General features: G+C 39.1%; 1 protein-coding gene across 1 annotated transcript in view; it reads left to right on the forward strand.

Annotated features, from left to right (window-relative positions):
* Positions 1–51: 51 nt before the first annotated feature.
* fam120b (family with sequence similarity 120 member B) overlaps positions 52–19,910 on the forward strand; it is a 22,476-nt gene continuing 2,617 nt past the window's right edge. The window contains exons 1-8 of the mRNA XM_079635734.1: positions 52–192; positions 1,285–2,316; positions 2,535–2,715; positions 4,038–4,139; positions 7,581–7,753; positions 8,052–8,144; positions 15,566–15,772; positions 18,662–18,770. Of these exons, the coding sequence (XP_079491860.1) occupies positions 1,324–2,316; positions 2,535–2,715; positions 4,038–4,139; positions 7,581–7,753; positions 8,052–8,144; positions 15,566–15,772; positions 18,662–18,770 (1,858 nt within the window). The 5' untranslated portion in view covers positions 52–192; positions 1,285–1,323. The remainder of the gene's footprint in view (positions 193–1,284; positions 2,317–2,534; positions 2,716–4,037; positions 4,140–7,580; positions 7,754–8,051; positions 8,145–15,565; positions 15,773–18,661; positions 18,771–19,910) is intronic.

Genomic DNA, 19,910 nt, shown 5'->3' on the forward strand with positions numbered 1-19,910 from the left:
TGGATTAGCTTTTTATTTCGGATCATTAAAGGAATGCGCTGATTGGCTGCTGAGATCGGCGGAACAGGAAGTGAGCGCAACATTGTAAACAAACACTCCAGTCGCTTCATGTAGCAGCCGTTCGCCAGACAGCGTTCAAAGCGAACTAACTAGTCAATTCTAGTCATATTATGCGTGACGCCCCAACGAATAGTGAGTCAGCTTTTGTTTCTTTAGCAGCACTGGGTTAAATATCTGTGACATTAAGTGATAAAATATACTAGTTGTCCATATCCTTACTGGCAACGACGCAGCATTAATGGCGAAATTCCCAGCATTCACACACACAGGTGTTCACATTCACAGTAAAGGGTTTCATTCAAATTACCTGATGTTTCTCAGGAGTCAAAATTATTATAATGATAAGAATACCTACTAAGAAAGATTATAAACACCTTAAACTGTCCTCAGGTTACTGATTGCCGAGACATGGAGCATATGTGTTGTCAATATTAGAAAATCTAGCATTCCCTTCAATGAATTGAGACTACAGGATTGGTTCAAACAGATTTTATCATGGTCTACTTAATCGTCTCTAGTCGATTCAGACTCAAAATCTTGTGTTGATCAAATAATCACATCATTTATTAAATGCATTTGCTATTTGAGGTACTAATAGTAACAACTTAAAACGTGGGAGCATATTTAAAAATCCTCTAAAACTCAGTAAAAATGTTATGGTTTGTTGTTGAAGTCATAGCAGGTGAAATATGGAAAGGTCCTGCTCTGGATGAAGACATTTCATATATTGAATAAATGAATAATGATGAATAAATAATTGAAGATGAATAATTTAATAAATATCTGACCGCGTGAAGAACTAAATCTAGTATGTTTAAAAATCCACATGTACATTTTGGGGTGGTTTCCTGGACAGGCTTTAAGTCTAGTCCCAGACTAAAATGCATGTTTGAGCTGTCTTAACTTAAAACAGCTTGCACTGACATATCTTAAAATATATAATTTGCATTGTTTTGTCTCAAGATGCACACCAGTAATGTTTTTTTTGTAAGGTATGTTTGTAAAAACTACTGAAAAGTCCTAATAACTAAGGTCTAGTCTGGGCTTAATGTAAACCTTGAACAGGAAACCGACCCTTTATGTTTAAAGTTGAATGTAACTTATATTTTAATCTATATTGATTGACTTTAGCAGGTGCACTGAGATTTAACATGGTCATAAGAGAGAAAATGTAACGAAACGGTGCATTAATGTTCATGTACGCATTTTTATGTTTCATTTTAGGCGCATGAACTTGCAGATTACCTTTTTGCGCAGCTGAACATGGGTGTGAAGGGATTACAGTACTTCATGGAGACATGTTGCCCAGACACTTGTGTGCCAGTGGACCTGAAGCAGATAGCATTGAATCATGCCAAAGCCCATCCGGACAGCGCCGCCACGCTAGTAGTGGATGCAATGGCCTGTTTAAGGTACTGGTATCAATGTCAAGCTTGGGTTCATGGTGGTCAGTGGCGTGAGTATATGCATATCCTTCAAGGATTTGTCGATGCATTCACGGCTGCGGGCATACGCTTAGTCTTTTTCTTCGACGGAACGGTCGAGGAGCAAAAGCGGGCAGAATGGGTGAAGAGGCGTCTGCGAGTCAACCAAGACATAGCAAGAATATTTCAGCACATTAAGACTCACGGTGAGCAGCCAAACAGCAGAGACCTTTTCTGCCTTCCCTCTGGACTCGCAACCTTCTCCAGATTTGCCCTCAAAAGCCTTGGTCAAGAAACAAGATGCTCGGTCCGAGAAGGAGATTATGAGATTTCCGGCTATGCTTTGTCTCACAACTGCATAGGCATCCTTGGGCAAGACACAGACTTTGTTATCTACAACACAGCCCCATACTTGTCCATCAGTAAACTCAATTTAAACAATATGACAACAGTGCTGTTCTCCAGAGAGAGGTTATGCCAAGTTTTGAAGCTTCATATGACTGACCTTCCTCTCTTGTCCTGTCTGTTGGGTAATGACATAGTGCCAGAGCATCAAATGCAGCGTCTTCGCAACAGTGCTTTGGCGTCATATCGAAACAAACACATGCAAGTTCAGGGAGACAAGATCTACGCCATTGCAGAGTTCATTACTGCTCATCATCCCAGCAGGGAGGAAACACTGATGTTAGTTGAAGCAGAGGAAGAGGCTTTAGAAAAGGGAATACGCATATATTTACTTCCAGGGCAAACGTCCCCTTGGTTAAAGTGCAGCCGTCCTTTTCCTGAGTCTGTGCGTTCGATGGACAAGTATGTACCCGGTGAAATATTACAGGTAAGAAGGAAAAATGCAGTGTTTGAGACCATATTGAAAATATGGAATTTAAAATCTAATTTAAATGTTTAGAAGTTTTTACTCTGATGATAATATGATTTGTAAAAACATTGAAAATGGAAACCTTTTCACTGAGACTTGTATTGAACAAACACACCAGACCCAGCAGAAGTAACATGACTTTGTTTCTGTTCTTACTAAGTGTTTCCATGTCGCAGGCAGCGATAGAGAAGCACACGCGGGCAGAGTGTTTCCTGGTCTATAACGTGTTGTATGATGGAGTCGTGGACTGCAGTAACTCACTGGAGGATGAGGATGAGGTCGAGTTACCCCCGCAGGCCGTCTTATATCTGCCTGTCCGAGAACGCATCTATGGCCTGTTACTGCCGGTGCAGCCAGGTGCGTTTCCTCTGTATTTACCTAGAGTTGATGGAAATCGAATGTTTTATATTGCAAAAAAAAGAGAGCAACTTTCAACAAACTAATTGTAAAATGACCTGAGAACAACTCTCTGTACATTGAAAGAATTAAGCTTCCTCAGCACAATCTTTGGTGTGACTTTTTAATAATTGCATCAGAATTTTGGTCGAACTTTAACCTGTTACCAAAAAATTAATGACCACAGGTTGATCCTTTGTTGCCATTGTTCATCAGTGCATAATGATCATCTCTTTAGTTTTTGACACATTTAGATCTAGTTTCATACTACTACACCAATAAATAAAATGTACAAAACCACAAAATAAAATGTACAAAACCGACAGTTTCGTCTGCATATTTGACCAAATAACTATTATCTTTTGAACTTTAACAATCATTTGTATAATATAAACAAAATCGGAGAAAGCACACGTCCTTGTGGTGTACCTGTGTTAATATTTACTTCAGTATATCCGATAAAGCCCCATTAACCCTAACCCTCTGTTGCCTATTTGTTAAAAAAAGGGTAATAAAAATGACAATCACATAAAATTACAAAAACATAAGCAATAATTAAAATGAAAAATATAAATAAATACTATAAAAGTATATACATAATACAAAAATAGCACTGTCTCTCAGCGTCATATTTCCAAAACTTGGAAATATGATCATTTTAATTTCTAAGCGTGAAAAAGTTAAAATCTTTAGAAGTTATGGAAATTAAATAGAAACATTACTTGGTCAGTAAATGTTGTTCAAATTATGTTTGACTTGTGAATAATATTTAAAAAATCATTTTTCAAAATAAAATAAAAAGTCACATTTTGAAGAAATCTAGACTGTTGTACTGAAGTTTTTTAATGTAGTGATCTTAGGATAAATACTATTTGTGTTTTTTCTTTCTTAACATCTAGATGTTTTGTTGGAGTATAGAAATATAGGTTGTACTCTCACTCTGTTGTTTACAGAAAATAAATCTCCATTGCTCTATAAGATTCTGGGAATTGTCTCATGTCTGTCCAATATTTGTGGTGTGGGCAAATATGTGGTGAATGTGCTGTTGAAAAGAAGAGCCAGACCAAAGGGGACAAAACATATCAGATTTCAAACTGAGGACTACACTGTAATTTTGGAAAAGCTCTGTCAGTCACATTATTTCATAACATACGAGCTGATTGCACAAATTCCCTTTGTGTGGCACTTTTAAAGGACTTTAAGATGCTTTCAAGATGTTTTTTTTTTTTTCAAGATGAGATTTTTGCTCTCAATTTGCATGAACTTTTCTCTCTCTTTTAAAGATTGTTATGGTCACACTGTGTCAGTCAAGGAATGGTTCGTCTACCCAGGAAATCCACTTCAGGAGCCTACCAGAGTCACTCCAAAAGCCCTCAACTATATAAGTACATATAAGTTATGTTGCACATATTCGCTTGTCGTAATGAAGTACCTCACTTAGGCCGGTTTCACAGACAGGGCTTAGATTAAGCCAGGATTAGGCCTTAGGTCAATTAGGACATTTAAGTAGCTTTTATAAACGTGCCTTAGAAAAACACATTACTGGTGTGTATCCTGAGACAAAGCAATGGAACTGACATATTTTAAGATTTGTCAGTGCAAGTCGCTTTTACTTGATGCCTGGTTCAGATTACACTATTTTAGCCTGATTTTGGCATGATCCGTTTGACGTAGGGTGTCGTGGGGATTCGTAAACGATGACGGGCGTCGGGACACAAGATTCGATGGTTTCATCTCGTGTGTCTGCGCAAGTGAGTGAGCAAGAGTGAGTGTGTGTGAGTGTGTGAGTGAGTGAGTGTGTGAGTGAGTGAGTGAGTGAGTGAGCAAGAGTGTGTGAGTGTGTGAGTGAGTGAGTGAGTGAGTGAGTGAGTGAGTGAGTGAGTGTGTGTGTGTGTGTGTGTGTGTGTGTGTGTGTGTGTGTGTGTGTGTGTGTGAGAGTTTGAGTGAGTGAGTGTGCGAGGGTGAGTGTGCGCGTGTGAGCGAGTTTGTGTGCGCGTGTGAGTGAGTGTGTGTAAGCAAGCTTGTGTGAGTGAGTTTGTGTGAGTGAGTGAGCGAGATTGAGTGAGTGAGCGAGATTGAGTGAGTAAGCGAGAGTGAGTGAGTGAGCGAGAGTGAGTGAGTGTGCGCGTGTGTGTGTATGTGTGTGAGTGAGTGAGTGAGTGTGCATGGGTGAGCGAGTGTGTGTGCGCGTGTAAGCGAGTTTGTGTGAGTGAGTGAGTGAGTGAGTTTGTGTGAGTGAGTGAGCGAGCTAGAGTGAGTGTGTGTGTATGTGTGTGAGTGAGCGTGTGTGTGTGAGTGAGTGAGTGAGTTTGTGTGAGTGAGTGAGCGAGCTAGAGTGAGTGTGCGCGTGAGCGAGAGTGAGTGTGTGTGTGTGTATGTGTGTGAGTGAGCGTGTGTGTGTGAGTGAGTGAGTGAGTTTGTGTGAGTGAGTGAGCGAGCTAGAGTGAGTGTGCGCGTGAGCGAGAGTGAGTGTGTGTGTATGTGTGTGAGTGAGCGTGTGTGTGTGAGTGAGTGAGTGAGTTTGTGTGAGTGAGAGCGAGAGTGAGTGTGCGCGTGAGTGAGTGTGTGCGTGTGAGTGTGTGTGTGTGAGTGAGTGAGAGTGAGTGCGCGTGAGCGAGAGTGAGTGTGTGTGAGTGAGCAAGAGTGTGTGTGTGTGTGTGTGTGTGCGTGCGTGTGTGTGTGTGTGTGTGAGCGAGTGTGTGTGAGCGAGTGAGTTTGAGTGTGTGTTTGAGTGAGTGAGTGAGTGCGTGTGTATGTATGTGTGCGAGTGAATGTGTGCGTGTTAGACGGCAAGACTGGTCGGAAAGCAACGTGTAGTCTAACATATTTCTTGTCCACGACATGACAAGATTTTAGGATTTAGATTAAAATCGCGTAATGTGACACATTGACTATCATAACAGACAAAAAAATCGTGTAATCTGAACCAGGCATAAGACAACTCAAACATTTAGTCTGGGACTAGCTTAAGCCTTGTCTGTGAAACCGGGGGATAGAGTACCTCAAAGATCCTTGGACTTTGTCTCGCATGCTAAGCATCACACACTACCTGGTCTGATGCTGCTAATAATCCTGTGATAATCTCAAGAGATCTATGTTCTGTTGTTAGTGTACTTGATTCTCTTTGTTTGCCTGTTTGTGTGTCCTCGTATCAGTGATTACACGACACAGCAAAATGTGATCAAAACAAAAAGACTATCTGGTCTGATACGTTTATTTCGCACACTGCAAATTTCATCACTGCATTACAGGGTTCCCAACCTGGGAATAATAGGGAAATTTGAAATTGATTTCTAAGACCGATACTGCGTCCGAATATGCCTACTTCCTTGCTATATAGTATTCGAAAAACAGTGAGCTGAGTAGTATGTCCGAACAGGAGAAAAGTTCAAGGAAGACCTACTACTTCCGGCGAGATTCTGAAGTGTGCTTACGGTGGACACTTTACTATCCCTCAGGGGTCACTAGAGAGGAGTTGTGAATGGAAGTGAAGCTGCAAATTGACGCCGTAGGTCACATGACAATGACAACATGGCAAATGTAGTACATAGGGTTGCCACCTTCAGTGTGGCAAAATAAGGGACACCCATTCACCCCCCCCTAAAAAAAAGGCTCAACTTTGACAAAGTCATTTTTATTGTTATAATTGTGATTTCATAATATGTAGATATGAATCCAACTAAAAGCTATTGAAAATATGTATTTTAGTCAAATAGCAAATGGTGTAGCTCTGCAGCCATCTACTAAAGTGATAATTTCTTTACTTTTAAAACAGCATTTTCCAAAAGATGGGCAAAAATCTTACACTAAACCATGTCAAATTATCTATATCCATGAACGTTAGAAATGTGGGTCTTTTATAAAGTGAATTTAACTTTTTTTTTTTTACTGTTTTTGTTTAAAAAATATTTATTTATATAGCCTAAAGTAAAAAAATATATAATAAATCCTCCTAAAACTATAAATCCTAAAAAAAAAAACTATTATGTTTCAAAATGACATTTTGTTGAAACAACACAAGTGTGACTTTCCCCCCCACACTAACATAAAAAACTTTATTCAAATTTATTTTATTTTTTTTGTAGATGTAGAAAGTGTTGTCAACCGTGCAAAGTCTCACATCATTTGGACAAATATAATCTTGTATTTATTTCAGCAAACGTCATTTGGGGTCGAAAAGACCCGAACAGCGCGCTACAAGGGGTTAAAAAACGTGCAGGTTTACAGCGCATGTTCACGAGACTCAGTCGCTATAGAAACAAAGACGCTAAAATGCAATCACGCAATGAGCTTCTCTACTACGAAATTGATTTCTTTATATTTGCTATTAGTATTATCCATACTGCAAAATCCTTATGTTTTTATTCAACTATATGTGGGCCTAATGTAAAATACGGGACAAATCGCGTCCCTTATTGATTTGATACGGGACGCATCATCTTACTTGTAAATACGGGACGATTCCGTATTTTAAGGGACGGGTGGCAACCCTAGTAGTACAGTACGTCTAAATTTAATTAATAATACACACATAGAACTTACTTTTTAAACGGTTGTGAAGTCATTTTCAGACCAAATGTAGTACCTACTATATATGCCATTTTGGATGCAGCAAGAGTAATTTCTTAATAACGTTTTCTAGTTATGCTCAGCTAATATCCATCAGCTAGATTTGTGAGTGCAATAATTTTTCAAATGATATATAAAAAAATTCTTAGCCAAAATATATGGAAACCCTTGTATTAGAACTGTTATTTAATCATTAATTTACTCCCATACACGCCAACCCACACAAGTTAAATTTGCGGTCAATTTGTGATCAACAGAAGGGCCGCCTGATCTGATGGCCCTGTGGTTTAGGACAGACCCAGAGGTGAAAACAATCCGAGCATCAACACTCCTGGATGTCTTTGACCTGTATGAGTTTACTGAAGAGCTGAAGCAGTTTGACAGCCCTATGATTGCTGTGATTTGTCTTGTAACCTACATTGCCATTCAGGTGTGTTTAACTTTTCATCGTTGATGCCATTGACCACTGAGGTTTCTGCTTGAATGTAAACAAATGGCTTTGTTTGGGTCCATTCGCACCACGTACACTCTGTTAGCCTTTATTTATTAATGATGTGAACTCATTGCATGTCAAAAGAGTTCACCGGTGTCGCTTCAACACTGTTTATTGTGTGTAGCCCTTATCAGACAACTGCAATACCCTTGCATTGTGTATAGATGTGTGTGTGGTGACGCTTGATGCTTGTTGTGTATACTTGAATAAAAACACTGTTTGCTCTTGGATCTAGACGAGACAGCTTTCTCTGGAAGACGTAGATGCATATCTAAGCCAAGCTGTTTGTGTCAGATTCAAATCCTTCACAGAAATGCAACAGCTCAGGGTGAGTCATTTCAGCCACCTCTGCTTTTCTAAAAACATTGTTTTTACACTCGCATGCTCACCCATTATAACTGGGCTTGGTTTGGAGTCTTTTACAAAACAACTGTGGTCGTGCTTGTTATTTTGTAACATAGAAAGGGAAAAAAAGACCGGTTTCACATTTGGTTCGATTACTAGGTCCAAACCTTTTCTGTGCTCCCCGTAAGTGAGGCAGTAAAGATGCAGTCTCAGTTCTCTTTTTAATAGGAATAATGATCTGTAATTTTGTGTGATGGCAAAGGATTTCCTTAGATTTCGCAACAGGATTCGCCACGTTGACCAACAAAAAGCTGCTTAGTTTGAAAGTGATTTCTATGGCCCTGTTTACACCTGGTATTCAGATGCATTTTAGTCGATCGGATCACGAGTGGATGAGGGAGACACATCCTGGTTTACACCTGGTGTTTTAATCCATCTCTTTTGTCCACTTTCAACCACTTTCCTGATATCTTCGAGGGCAGGGTCTATGGGTGGGTAAATATATGGGATTTTTCAGATCTTTTGATCTACTGAACGAAATAAGCTCACACAATTTCATACAAAGAGCAGCAGCTTTAGTTTCGGCTCTGACAGCTGCAAGACCAGCCGAACGCTGTGAGTGTGTGTTAGAAATCACGAATGATGATTTTGATGATTATGGCTTACAGCTATGAAAACATTTTCACAATATTCTAATTTTGAATTTGGGGTTTTCATAAGCTATAAGCCATAATCATCAAAATTATAACAAATAAAGGCTTGAAATATCCCACTTTGCATGTATATATATATATAATATACATATATATATTTATATATTATATATATATGAGTCTATATAATATTAGTTTCACCTTTTAAGTTGAATTACTGAAATAAATGAACTTTTGCACGATATTCACATTTTTCGAGTTACAGACGATATTCAAATTTTTCTGTAATATCATAGTAGGCATTGCCCTATTGGACGCCATTTGAGTTTCATTGTATGGACAAAAAAAAACATTGACACTGTTCGAAGAAAGAATGTCATACAGGTTCGAACAACATGAGGGTGAGTAAATTATGACAGAATAAACATTTTTGGGTGAACTCTTAAACATTGGAACATTAAGCCATGGTTTTATGTGAACTTTCAAGTTGGGATGCACCGAAATTTCGGCTGCTGTAAATTATTGGACGTAAATGGCATTTTCGGTTTTTGGCCAATAGAGAAAAACAGCGGAAAATATACGCACAAAATTATGTCAAAATACCGTCTCTGCAAATATTCTTCTAAACACAGTCGGTTATGTCTTAAGTGAACATAAAGAGTTGAGAAAGAAATCGGATGTGTATCATTATTTTAGAGCCGTGCATTCGGTCTTAAAGTGACAGCAACCTATAAATACCTGCTGCCAGTGCCAAGTCATTAATCAATCAACAAACACAGCTTTAACAAAGATTAATCTATATTTAATTTATACAGTGAACACTAGTTTCATTTTTTTATCTCTGTACCTGAATACACTCCAGTTAGACCTTACTTTATTTGTAACTTTGTTATACTGTATCTATCTATGCTTTTAAAGAAGTGTACTTGATCTCACCCCCGAAATGCACAAATATACAAGCTAATTTAAAAAAAGAAATAAATAGAGCATCCAGAATGTTCGGTTTCGGCCCAGAATTTTCTTTTCGGTGCATCCTTACTTTCAAGTGTTGTTGATCCCATTAGTTATGACAAACTCTGTGCCTCCATGTCAAAATGGCAGTTGCAACAAATCATGGCCTTTTTCTTAAAGGATATATCCGATTCTTTTGCTAAAGAAACTGGAGGGATAATTTCTGGTTGCTTTGCGACATTCCTCCCCAAAACTACTCTAATTGTGGTCTGAACCTGAGAGTGATGCTCTGGTGACGGGCTCCGCGTCGTCCCCGCCGGCGACCACAGGGCTATTTCAGCTCCCACCCTAATTTAAGCCTCCTATGCGTGCTATTTCAGACACGACCAAGGGCGGCCTGTGGTTTTGCAGTGCTTGGATTGAGAGCCCTCCCCACAGCACAGATAATGGATGATAGAGGGCCAAATTAGAGCCTCTTGGGAGATATCCAAGAAGCCACCTCCTAATTTACAGATCCTCCTGTGTCTAGTGTCAACGGCTGTCCTTTTTGCGTCTGGTGTGAATCCCTCCAGTCTGTTGTATTCAGATGCTGATGCATATCTCACACTCGACTCTTGTAACGTCAAGCTGTTGACAATACAAATTAACTGTTAAGTTGTGTTTATATTTTTACAGATCGTATGTTTAATTATGTTTGCTAATGTGGTTCCAAAGCAAAGAGTTTCAATCACTCCGGTAAACAATGACTGGCTCTGTATCTTTTATGCCCTGTAATGGTTGTTTATTGTGAACTTGGCTGCGGTATTTATTTGTATATGGTATCGCGTGTTTACGTTTTAGCTCAAGTGAAGTGATACAGGTCGGTTTATGTTGCCCACAATATGTTAGGTGATGAATGATAGCGTTGAGGGATTGTGTGTTTAGAAGGCGTGCACGGCAACAGGTGTTGGATTGCTGGCTGACCCAGAGACGCGTGTGTGTTCAAGGCACAGTGGCGACAGCCTGCCGCTGGCCAGATGAAAGTGTGTAAAGCTCCTCTGCCATGGGGTGGTGGGAGCACCTGTTACATGCACCATTGTTGTCTCCCATTGGGAGTTACACTGTCACATCTGCCTGAAATGTGAAAAGGGCTGGGGGGGGGGGGGGGGGGGGGGTATTAGGAGGCAGAAGAGCCAGACAGATGGCAAGAGAGTCTCCAGGGGCGTCCTGATTACCCCCGTCTAATCAGTTTCCCCCTGTGTTGCTTTGTCGTAGTAGGGGAATGTAAATGCAAGCTAAGGATGCCATTGCATCTGTTATTGATGAGAATCATAAGGAATTTAGCAAAAATGATTCTGATTCACTTGATTCAGGTTCAAACACAAAGTACTTTTGAGGAGCAATATATATATATATATATAGTTTGAAACAAATTAAGTAAAGATGCATTAAATGCCTTTTTTTTCCTCAAAAGATTTCTATTCTATAATAAATGCTGTTGTTTTGAACTTTCTGTTCATCAAAGAATCCTGACAAAAATATCTCAGTTTCCACAAAAATATTAAGCTGCACAACTGTTTTTTATTAAAAACATTTTTAATTAAAAAAGATAACCCAATGGCTGTGTTTGTCCATATTTGACCCAACTTTTGGTTGAAACAACCCAGCATTTTTAGAGTGAAATAAAAGTTATTTTAAATTGTTATACTATTTCACAATATTGATCAAATAAATTCAAGCTTGGTGAGCATAGGAGACATAAAAAAAAAAAAAAATCTTACCAATCCCAAAATTTTAAACTGTAGTGCTATATATATATAATTTATTGTTATTTATTACAACAGTAATTGTCATTGATTCAAACTGATTCATACTGACAACACAAAAATATTAAGCTGCACAACTGTTTTCATTGTTTCTTTGATGATATTGAGAAATGTTTCTTGAGCAGCAAATCAGCATATTAGAATGATTTCTGAAGGATCATGTGACACTGGAGTAATGATATTCAAATAAAAAAGTTATTTTAAATATTGTGAAATAATACTATTTCACAATATTGATACCAACCCCAACATTTTAAACGGTAGTGCTATATATATAATTTGTTGTCATTTATTACAACAGTAATTGTCATTCATTCAAACTGATTCATACTGACAACGCATAAATGTAAGACTTTTTGATCAGTTAAACTGGTTTAAGAACCAGTTCAGAAACACTTGAGGCAAATCATTTTCATGACGTACAGTTCCACACAACAAACACAGTAGTAGTTCAACTCATGAACAAATGACTCTTATGAGTCACATCTTTTAAAGAAATCGAAAAGATGCACAAATCAAAGTTTCGAGCAGTTCAGAAAAATTTAATTCCTTATGATAAAAAAAAAAAAAACTAAAGCAAACCTTTTGCATTGTGCTTGTGGTGATCTGAATTTGGTGCATTGATGGATGAATGCAGTCATTCAAAAACCATTAACAGAACCAAATCATTCACCTCCAATATTTTTCTCTTTTTTTGTGTGTGTTTAAACAGAGCCAGTTCTTGACTCTCAACCCTTTAACTGAACAAGCCTGGTTATGCAGCCCACTATGTTTATTTAGTAAATCTAAAATTGAAAGTTCATTGAAATACCACACAAGATTCAGACAAGCCTTGTCTTGTCATGCATTGATGTTTACAGTAGTAACATTGAGCAGATGTGCATTAAGGTATGGCACAGGTGCGGAGCCTGACACAAGGCTGTAGTTGGCCATTAGTGTTGATCTGCGTGTCCTCAGGGGGTCCAGCGGTCCTTCGGGCATCTGGAGCAGCTCTCATTGTTCACTGCTGAAATGCTTGCAGAGCAGCTGCTGTTCTGGTTTGTTGTCCCTCTCTATACCTTTACAGCAGCAGGGTGGCATCAGCTTTGTCCCGGGGCCTATTGACTTCCACGCTGAGCAATTAGTGGCTTTAAAGGTGCTAAGACTTTTACGTGTCTTTTTAAGTGGTTTAATCAAAGCCGGTCTACTTCATCCCGCTCTCTAAACCTTATGCATAACAGTGAATGTGATTAAATGCTCTCATTTTACTGAAGAGGCATGGTCTCAAAGAGGAAGTCAGGCCAGAGTAAACAGCGTAATATTTCAAACGACGGCCTGGCTCTCAATCTGTGCGCCTGGAAGGCTTGGGCAGTGGGTTGCTGCTGTCACTTCGGCTTTATCTCCAGGCTCCCTTTTGTTTGCTTTAGTCTAAGCTGTGTTTGAGAGCGGAGCAGGTGGCAAGCCAATTTCACATTTTCATGTCACGAAAGCTAATCAGCCCCTCTCTTATCTCCTGTGGGTGTGGGACCAGGTGACCAGCGGACAGTCTGGTGGGGGGTGGGGGTGTCCTTTGTAAACATCCCCTTATCCACACGGCCACTTCAGGTGAGCTCTACGGGTCACGCCCTGCCTCCCTCCAGTTGAAACACACAATAGGTAATAACAGCATGATGAATTTGAAACCAAGTTGCTGTAAAAGTGCTGTCATTTAATTGAACAGTTCAACTAAATATAAACATTCTGTAATCTTTAACTTGCATTGTTTCTTAACCGTATGACTTTCTTTCGTTCGTCAAACACAAAAGGAGAAGTTTAGCATAATGTTCCAGGTGTTCTTTTCCACACAACCTCGGGGATGCACAGTTTTGGGAGGGAATCTAATTGCAATGAAATGAAAATATAAAAATGCTAAAAATACAAACTATTTCTATTGTAATATTTCTCTGTAAAAAAAAAAATCAAGTATTTAAGAAAAATACTAATATTTTATTTTACAATACAACTACAATTTCAATACTAACATTTCTGGCTGTCTTTATTTTGACAGAAAACCGCGAGGAGCCCTTTAAGCTTCTCTTCTGTTAATAATCGCTTCTCATTGCAAGTATGGGGAGATGGTGAGCGCATGTTGCTTTCCAAAATGCATGTTATAAGTGTCCCATACTCAAAGCAGATGCAGAGATGAAGTTTGTGTGGAGGAGCATTGTCTGCAAAAAGCGGTGGATCATAAGCTGTTTATGATCCGGGCTTTACTCTGAAACGCAGCACATGAATTCATTTAATTTAATTGTAGCCTTTGCAGTTTAAGTCATATTGCTATTCCAGTTTTATTTTGATTAATCCTGCAATAGTGTAGCAATGCTTGAAGCACAGCTCACTCAGAAGTCACTTTCAAACTAAACTTCCAGTGTGAAAGCACCCTTAGGCTACGTTTACACGGCAACGATATGCTAAAAACTGAAACGTTTTTTCTTTGTACAGATGAAAATGTTATCAAAACTATTCCCATTCATTCACACGAATCCGCGAAATTTTTTTTTACTACAGTGCACTTGAGCCGAGCGCTCATGCCTATAGACAAATTACATAATCTCTAATGTTGTTGTGCTAATTTCATTTTTAAGGATGTTAATCTTGATAATACTATATTATTACTATTTCTTGTGGGTAAATTTCATATTTACAAAGCCAGAAACATTCACTGTAATCCCATTTTTATGATGTTCATTATAAAATTAGTTTGTTCGTTGGTTGGTTGGTTCGTTCGTTCGTTCGTTCATTAATTAATTAATTCATTCATTCATTCATTCATTCATTCATTCATTCATTCATTCATTCATTCATTCATTCATTCATTCATTCATTCACTCATTCATTCACTCATTCATATAAAGTCCTTTTTTACTTCCTTTAAGAAAATGATAAAACCTTTGAACAAAAAAGGCTTCGAAAACATATATCGTCCTTGAGTCAATGATGTCACCATTTTCACAGATTCGCGTTTTTGTAGTTTACGCGGAGATGATAAGGGTGTCGTTTTCAAAAACGTGCGTTTTCGGGCTACCAAAATGCCGTTATCGTGTAAATCAACGGCCAAAAACGCATAAAAAGTTTTCCATTTTTAGTTGAAAGCGGTGTTGTGTAAACAGCCCCTTAGTCAACACCATAGACTGTAAAAAAGATGGACGATGTGTCTCCACTTCCTTCCACTGTAGAAATGTCCCAGGAATTGCCGTTGTCATCTTGCTCCGATTACGTCATTCGGATCCTGAGTCTGTGCAGTAGTGCTCCGCCCACACTCGAGTCTGTGCAGTAGTGCTCCGCCCACACTCAAGAGTCTATGCAATAGTGCTCCGCCCACACTCAAGAGTCTGTGCAGTAGTGCTCCGCCCACACTCAAGAGTCTGTGCAGTAGTGCTCCGCCCACTCAAGAGTCTGTGCAGTAGTGCTCCGCCCACACTCAAGAGTCTGTGCAGTAGTGCTCCGCCCACTCAAGAGTCTGTGCAGTAGTGCTCCGCCCACACTCAAGAGTCTGTGCAGTAGTGCTCCGCCCACACTCAATCGCAAGCACAGCTGTCAATCATGATGCTACACCCCATTTTTATAGCATCAAATAACCAACTAAAATCAGCATTGATAAGAACTACCTTAAGTGACAGAAACCATCAGTTTAGTTTGGCTTACGTCCCATGGGATTACATGAAGAGGCGGGGTTTGTGACCTATACTGCAGCCAGCCACCATGGGGCGATCAAAATGTTTTGGCTTCACTTTTCAGGACGTGTTCGGCACACTTGGTCAACACGGCAAATGTGCGTGACCAACTTCTACGTCATCAAAATCTATGTTGGAAAATATTTTGCCCTCACCAAAATTCTCATGCAGATTCCTATTGAAATAACTGGGTTTTGTTCGCATAATTTCACAGAGCAACAGTAAATGTGACCGCTCCTTTGCAAACTATGGTGTTTTTGTACTTTATTTCTTATACCATGCTATAATCCCTCCCCCATGCAGACCCCTGTTGTAGACCCTAGGGCCGTCCAGCTCGGCTCTCTCTTTGTGCGCGGTCTGACCTACCTCATCGCAGCCAACAGTGCATGTGGTTTCCCTTTCCCAATGGGTGAGCTCATGCCGTGGAAGACCTTTGACGGCCTGCTCTTCCATTCAAAGTATCTGCAGGCCCACTCAGGCAGTCCAAAAGAGGAGCTTCTCGAAGGCAATGTAAGTACAGGAAAATGCCATTGGCCCTGTTTACGCTTGGTATTAACATCCGGTGTTATCCGATCACAAGTGGTCAGTTGAGACAGATACTTACATTTCAATCTCACCACAAACATGACATGACATTTCATAACCAGCCACACAGAATCCTTGTTTTAGCAAAATGGTTGATTGACAGGTGAGTGGGCGGCCTTTTACTGTTGGCTTGGATGCATCTGAACGGATTGTTATTTCCACTACAAATGCAGTGTGGTCGCATCTTCAAATGTGGTTTGATTGATCAAATCGCAAAATGTCTTTAGCCCTGACAACTTAATATCAAATGTAAACAGGACCTAGCATGATCTTTTAAAAAAAAAAAAATTTTATGTTGTCATGATGGAGTATGCAGCTCTACCGAGGCCTATTAACATGCTGAACATCAGGGCAAATGAAAATCAGTTCATTGTATGGCCCACACATATTTTGTTTACTGGATTTTGTTTAACTTTTGTTTACATGTATTTGGTTTACTGCAAAACAGTTACAGAATCTCTTTTGTTTTTTCCGGAGCCAAGGGACCAAAACGTCCAAATAATTTTTTAACCCACACATGATGATGTAAACATGGGTTTGTAATTATAAATGCAGTCAGAAACTAATGCAGACTGTGCCTGGTCACCTCTTGTCTTCATGGAGGTCTCCGTACAAACCGAGTGTGCGTCTCAATCAGTCGTGAACCAGTATATCATGAACACAAATTCAGGCTCCGGTCAGGACAGTAAGGATCACTAAACATTGGCACAATGATGGTCACATGACAATAGGTGCATTGTCAACATCATTACTGATATTTATGAACAACAGCAGAACTGATATTTTTCTGGTCTGATTTTTTATACCTGCAACATTTCAGCCATAATTTCATTCTAAATATATTATGTTCATTACCTGTCTAGCAATGTATATTTATGCTAAAATGTAATGAAATGTAATGTTTCTTTTATTTTGAGCAGGATTTGTTTCCTGCTTCAGAACTTCTGTTAAGGAAACACACTGAGCATCGATGCTCCCTGGTATTCACAGTGCATGTCGGGGACTTTTTAGGTAGCAAACATTTCAGTGCATTGGAAAGATCTTGCAATTGAGACAGTCCTTAAAATGGCTGACTCCCTGATTAGTGTCCTTACTACTGAACTAGGGAGCTGATTGAGACACACCCATTGACAGTACTTTAACACCTTGAATGTCAAAAAAACTAAAAAACATCAAACCAAGTGACATTTGCAAACAAATATTGCAGGACCTTTTCTCAGAACTAACTTTTCTTTTTTTTCTTTTTTCTTTTTTCTTTTTTTTTTAAATGAATGCCACTAGGTATGACACTCATACATAGTTCAAAATATGAGTGTTCAAATATCAATGGATTTGATCTATTATAGATACACATGTTGGATTGAGACTTTTAAAAGTTTATTGTGTATGCATTATGCATAAAGGTGCGGTAAGCGATTTCTGAAAGTTAAAATCAGCACCTAATCAAACAATTTTGTGAATATTTGCTAGACGTCTGTTCTGTGTGTGCTGAAAAAAAAATTATGTTTGTTACATAGTCTGATTAAATAGGAGAAGAAAAACAAAGTGGATCAGACTGATCCACAGAGCACCAAAACACTCTTGTAGCCAATCAGCAATAAGGGGCGTGTCCATGCATGATGGGGGAGGAGAGATAGTGGGCAAGAGGGCTAAATAGAGAGATGACTGAGATATTACCAAAGAGGAATATTATTGGAAAAAGAAGGGTTACGATGAGGCAAGAGCTTTAGGATCTGCGTGAAGTCCTGAAAACAGACGCCTAGGATTCTTTGTTTCTGCTCGATATATGAGTAACATTGTTTTGTTTTTTTCTGTTTCAAGGAAGATATGCTGTTGTTGTTGAATCACAACTGATTCATCCATACTTGCTCATGCTGTCGACATACATACATGGTTTCCTGTGTCGCTTAGCATGTTTGTTATGAAGGGAGGGGTGTGTTTTTCGGGAGTCCATTTCAAATATAACAGCACGACTTCACTATCCAGCTAGACTCAACTTTAATCACCCCATCAAGGTCGGTCAGAAACCTTGGAGTAACATTTGATGAGCATCTGACCTTCACAGACCACATCACAAAGACAGCTCGATCATGCAGGTTTGCACTGCACAACATCAGGAAGATCAGGCCTTTCCTAACTGAGCATGCAACACAACTTCTCGCCCAGGCCTTGGTTATCTCTAGGCTTGATTATTGCAATGCTCTTCTGGCTGGTCTTCCATCATGTGCAACTAAACCTCTACAAATGATCCAGAATGCTGCAGCCCGTCTTGTCTTCAACGAGCCCAAAAGGGCCCACGTCACTCCTCTGTTCATCTCTCTGCACTGGCTACCACTCGCTGCTCGCATCAAGTTCAAGGCATTGACGCTTGCTTACAGATCGACCACAGGCTCAGCTCCCTCCTACTTTCACTCGCTCCTACGAGTCTACATCCCTACCAGAAGCCTGCGATCGGTCAATGAGCGACGGCTCATGATACCATCACAGAGAGCCACAAAATGACCACATTCAAAAGACAACTAAAAACTCATCTCTTCCGTGAGCACTTGACATAAAAAAATAAAATAAAATAAAAACCTTTTCCTTTATTCCTCCCTTGTTTGGCTTCTGCTACTCTGAGCAATGCCTGAACTTTGTATTTTGAGCACTTCTTGCATTATTTTTGCCTCTTCACGATGACTCGCTTTCTGTAGTCCTCAGTTGTAAGTCGCTTTGGATAGAAGCGTCTGCTAAATGTAAATGCAAATATCAACAGTGTTTCTCAGAAATCGCTTACTGCACCTTAAAATATCTAATTTGTCTATGATCTTTTAGCCCTCCTGGATATCTTTGTTCCTGTCCGTCAGAGAGCTGGTGCTGGGAGCCTGCAGGAGACGCGGCAGCCCCGTCCAAAGCCGACCACGCAGACTACAGTACAGAGATGGTGCGGATCACTCTACATTTCCTCATCCATTAATTTTCAGCTAACATGGAATTCTACAAAATAGTTCACTTCAGAATGAAAATTTCCTGATAATTTACTCACCCCCATGTCATCCAAGATGTTCATGTCTTTCTTTCTGACCTTTCAACGTGATTAGGTAATGCGTGGGGCATCGCAGAGCTAGTGCAAGATGAGCATTTGTGGTTAAAAAGTATATATATATATATTTTTTTTTTTTGAAAATTACTGATCGTTTCACTAGATAAGACCCTTATTCCTCGGCTGGGATCGTGTAGAGCCTTTGAGGCTGCATTGACCTTTAGCCCGTTGATAACCGTTAAAATCCAGTATATGGAGAAAAATCCTGGAATGTTTTCCTCAAAAAACGTAATTTCTTTTCAACTGAAGAAAGAAAGACGTGAACATCTTCGATGACGTGGGGGTGAGTAAATTATCAGGAAAATTAATTCTGAAGTAGGGCTGTAAACGATTAATCGCGATTAATCGAATCCAAAATAAAAGTTTGTGTTTACATAATATATGTGTGTGTATTGTGTATAATTATGTTGTGTATATATGAATACACACACGTGCATGTATATATTTGAGAAATATTTGCATTTATATACTGCATATATATATATTATATGATTTATATTATATAATATAACTATTTTATATATAAATAACACATTTTTCTTAAATATATACATGCATGTGTGTGTATTTAAAATAATTATACACAATACACACACATATTATGTAAACACAAACTTTTATTTTTTGGGATTCGATTTACAGCCCTATTCTGAAGTGATAATCCTTTAATATAGTAAATGTTGTAATGCAGCTGAGAATACTCAGATTAGCCAGAATTATTTAATCCTCAAACAGACAAGGGTCGGTACATTTTGTATTCGTTTTTGAATGACGAACATTTAATTTCTGTGGGCATCAAATTTTTTTGTGTGGAAAACCTGGTTGTGACTCAAACTAATGTAATGCATGCAGAAACGTCCAGGTTACTCGCACATAAACAATACCCAGCAGCACTCTTCATAAAACTCTCCATCTGGTCTGTGACAGTGGAAACGATCTGTTTGGCACACTCTTTTAGATCGAGGGGATGCTTTGTCATAA

The sequence above is a fragment of the Phoxinus phoxinus genome, assembly GCF_949152265.1.
Source record: "Phoxinus phoxinus genome assembly, chromosome: 14".
Classification (NCBI taxonomy): domain Eukaryota; kingdom Metazoa; phylum Chordata; class Actinopteri; order Cypriniformes; family Leuciscidae; genus Phoxinus; species Phoxinus phoxinus.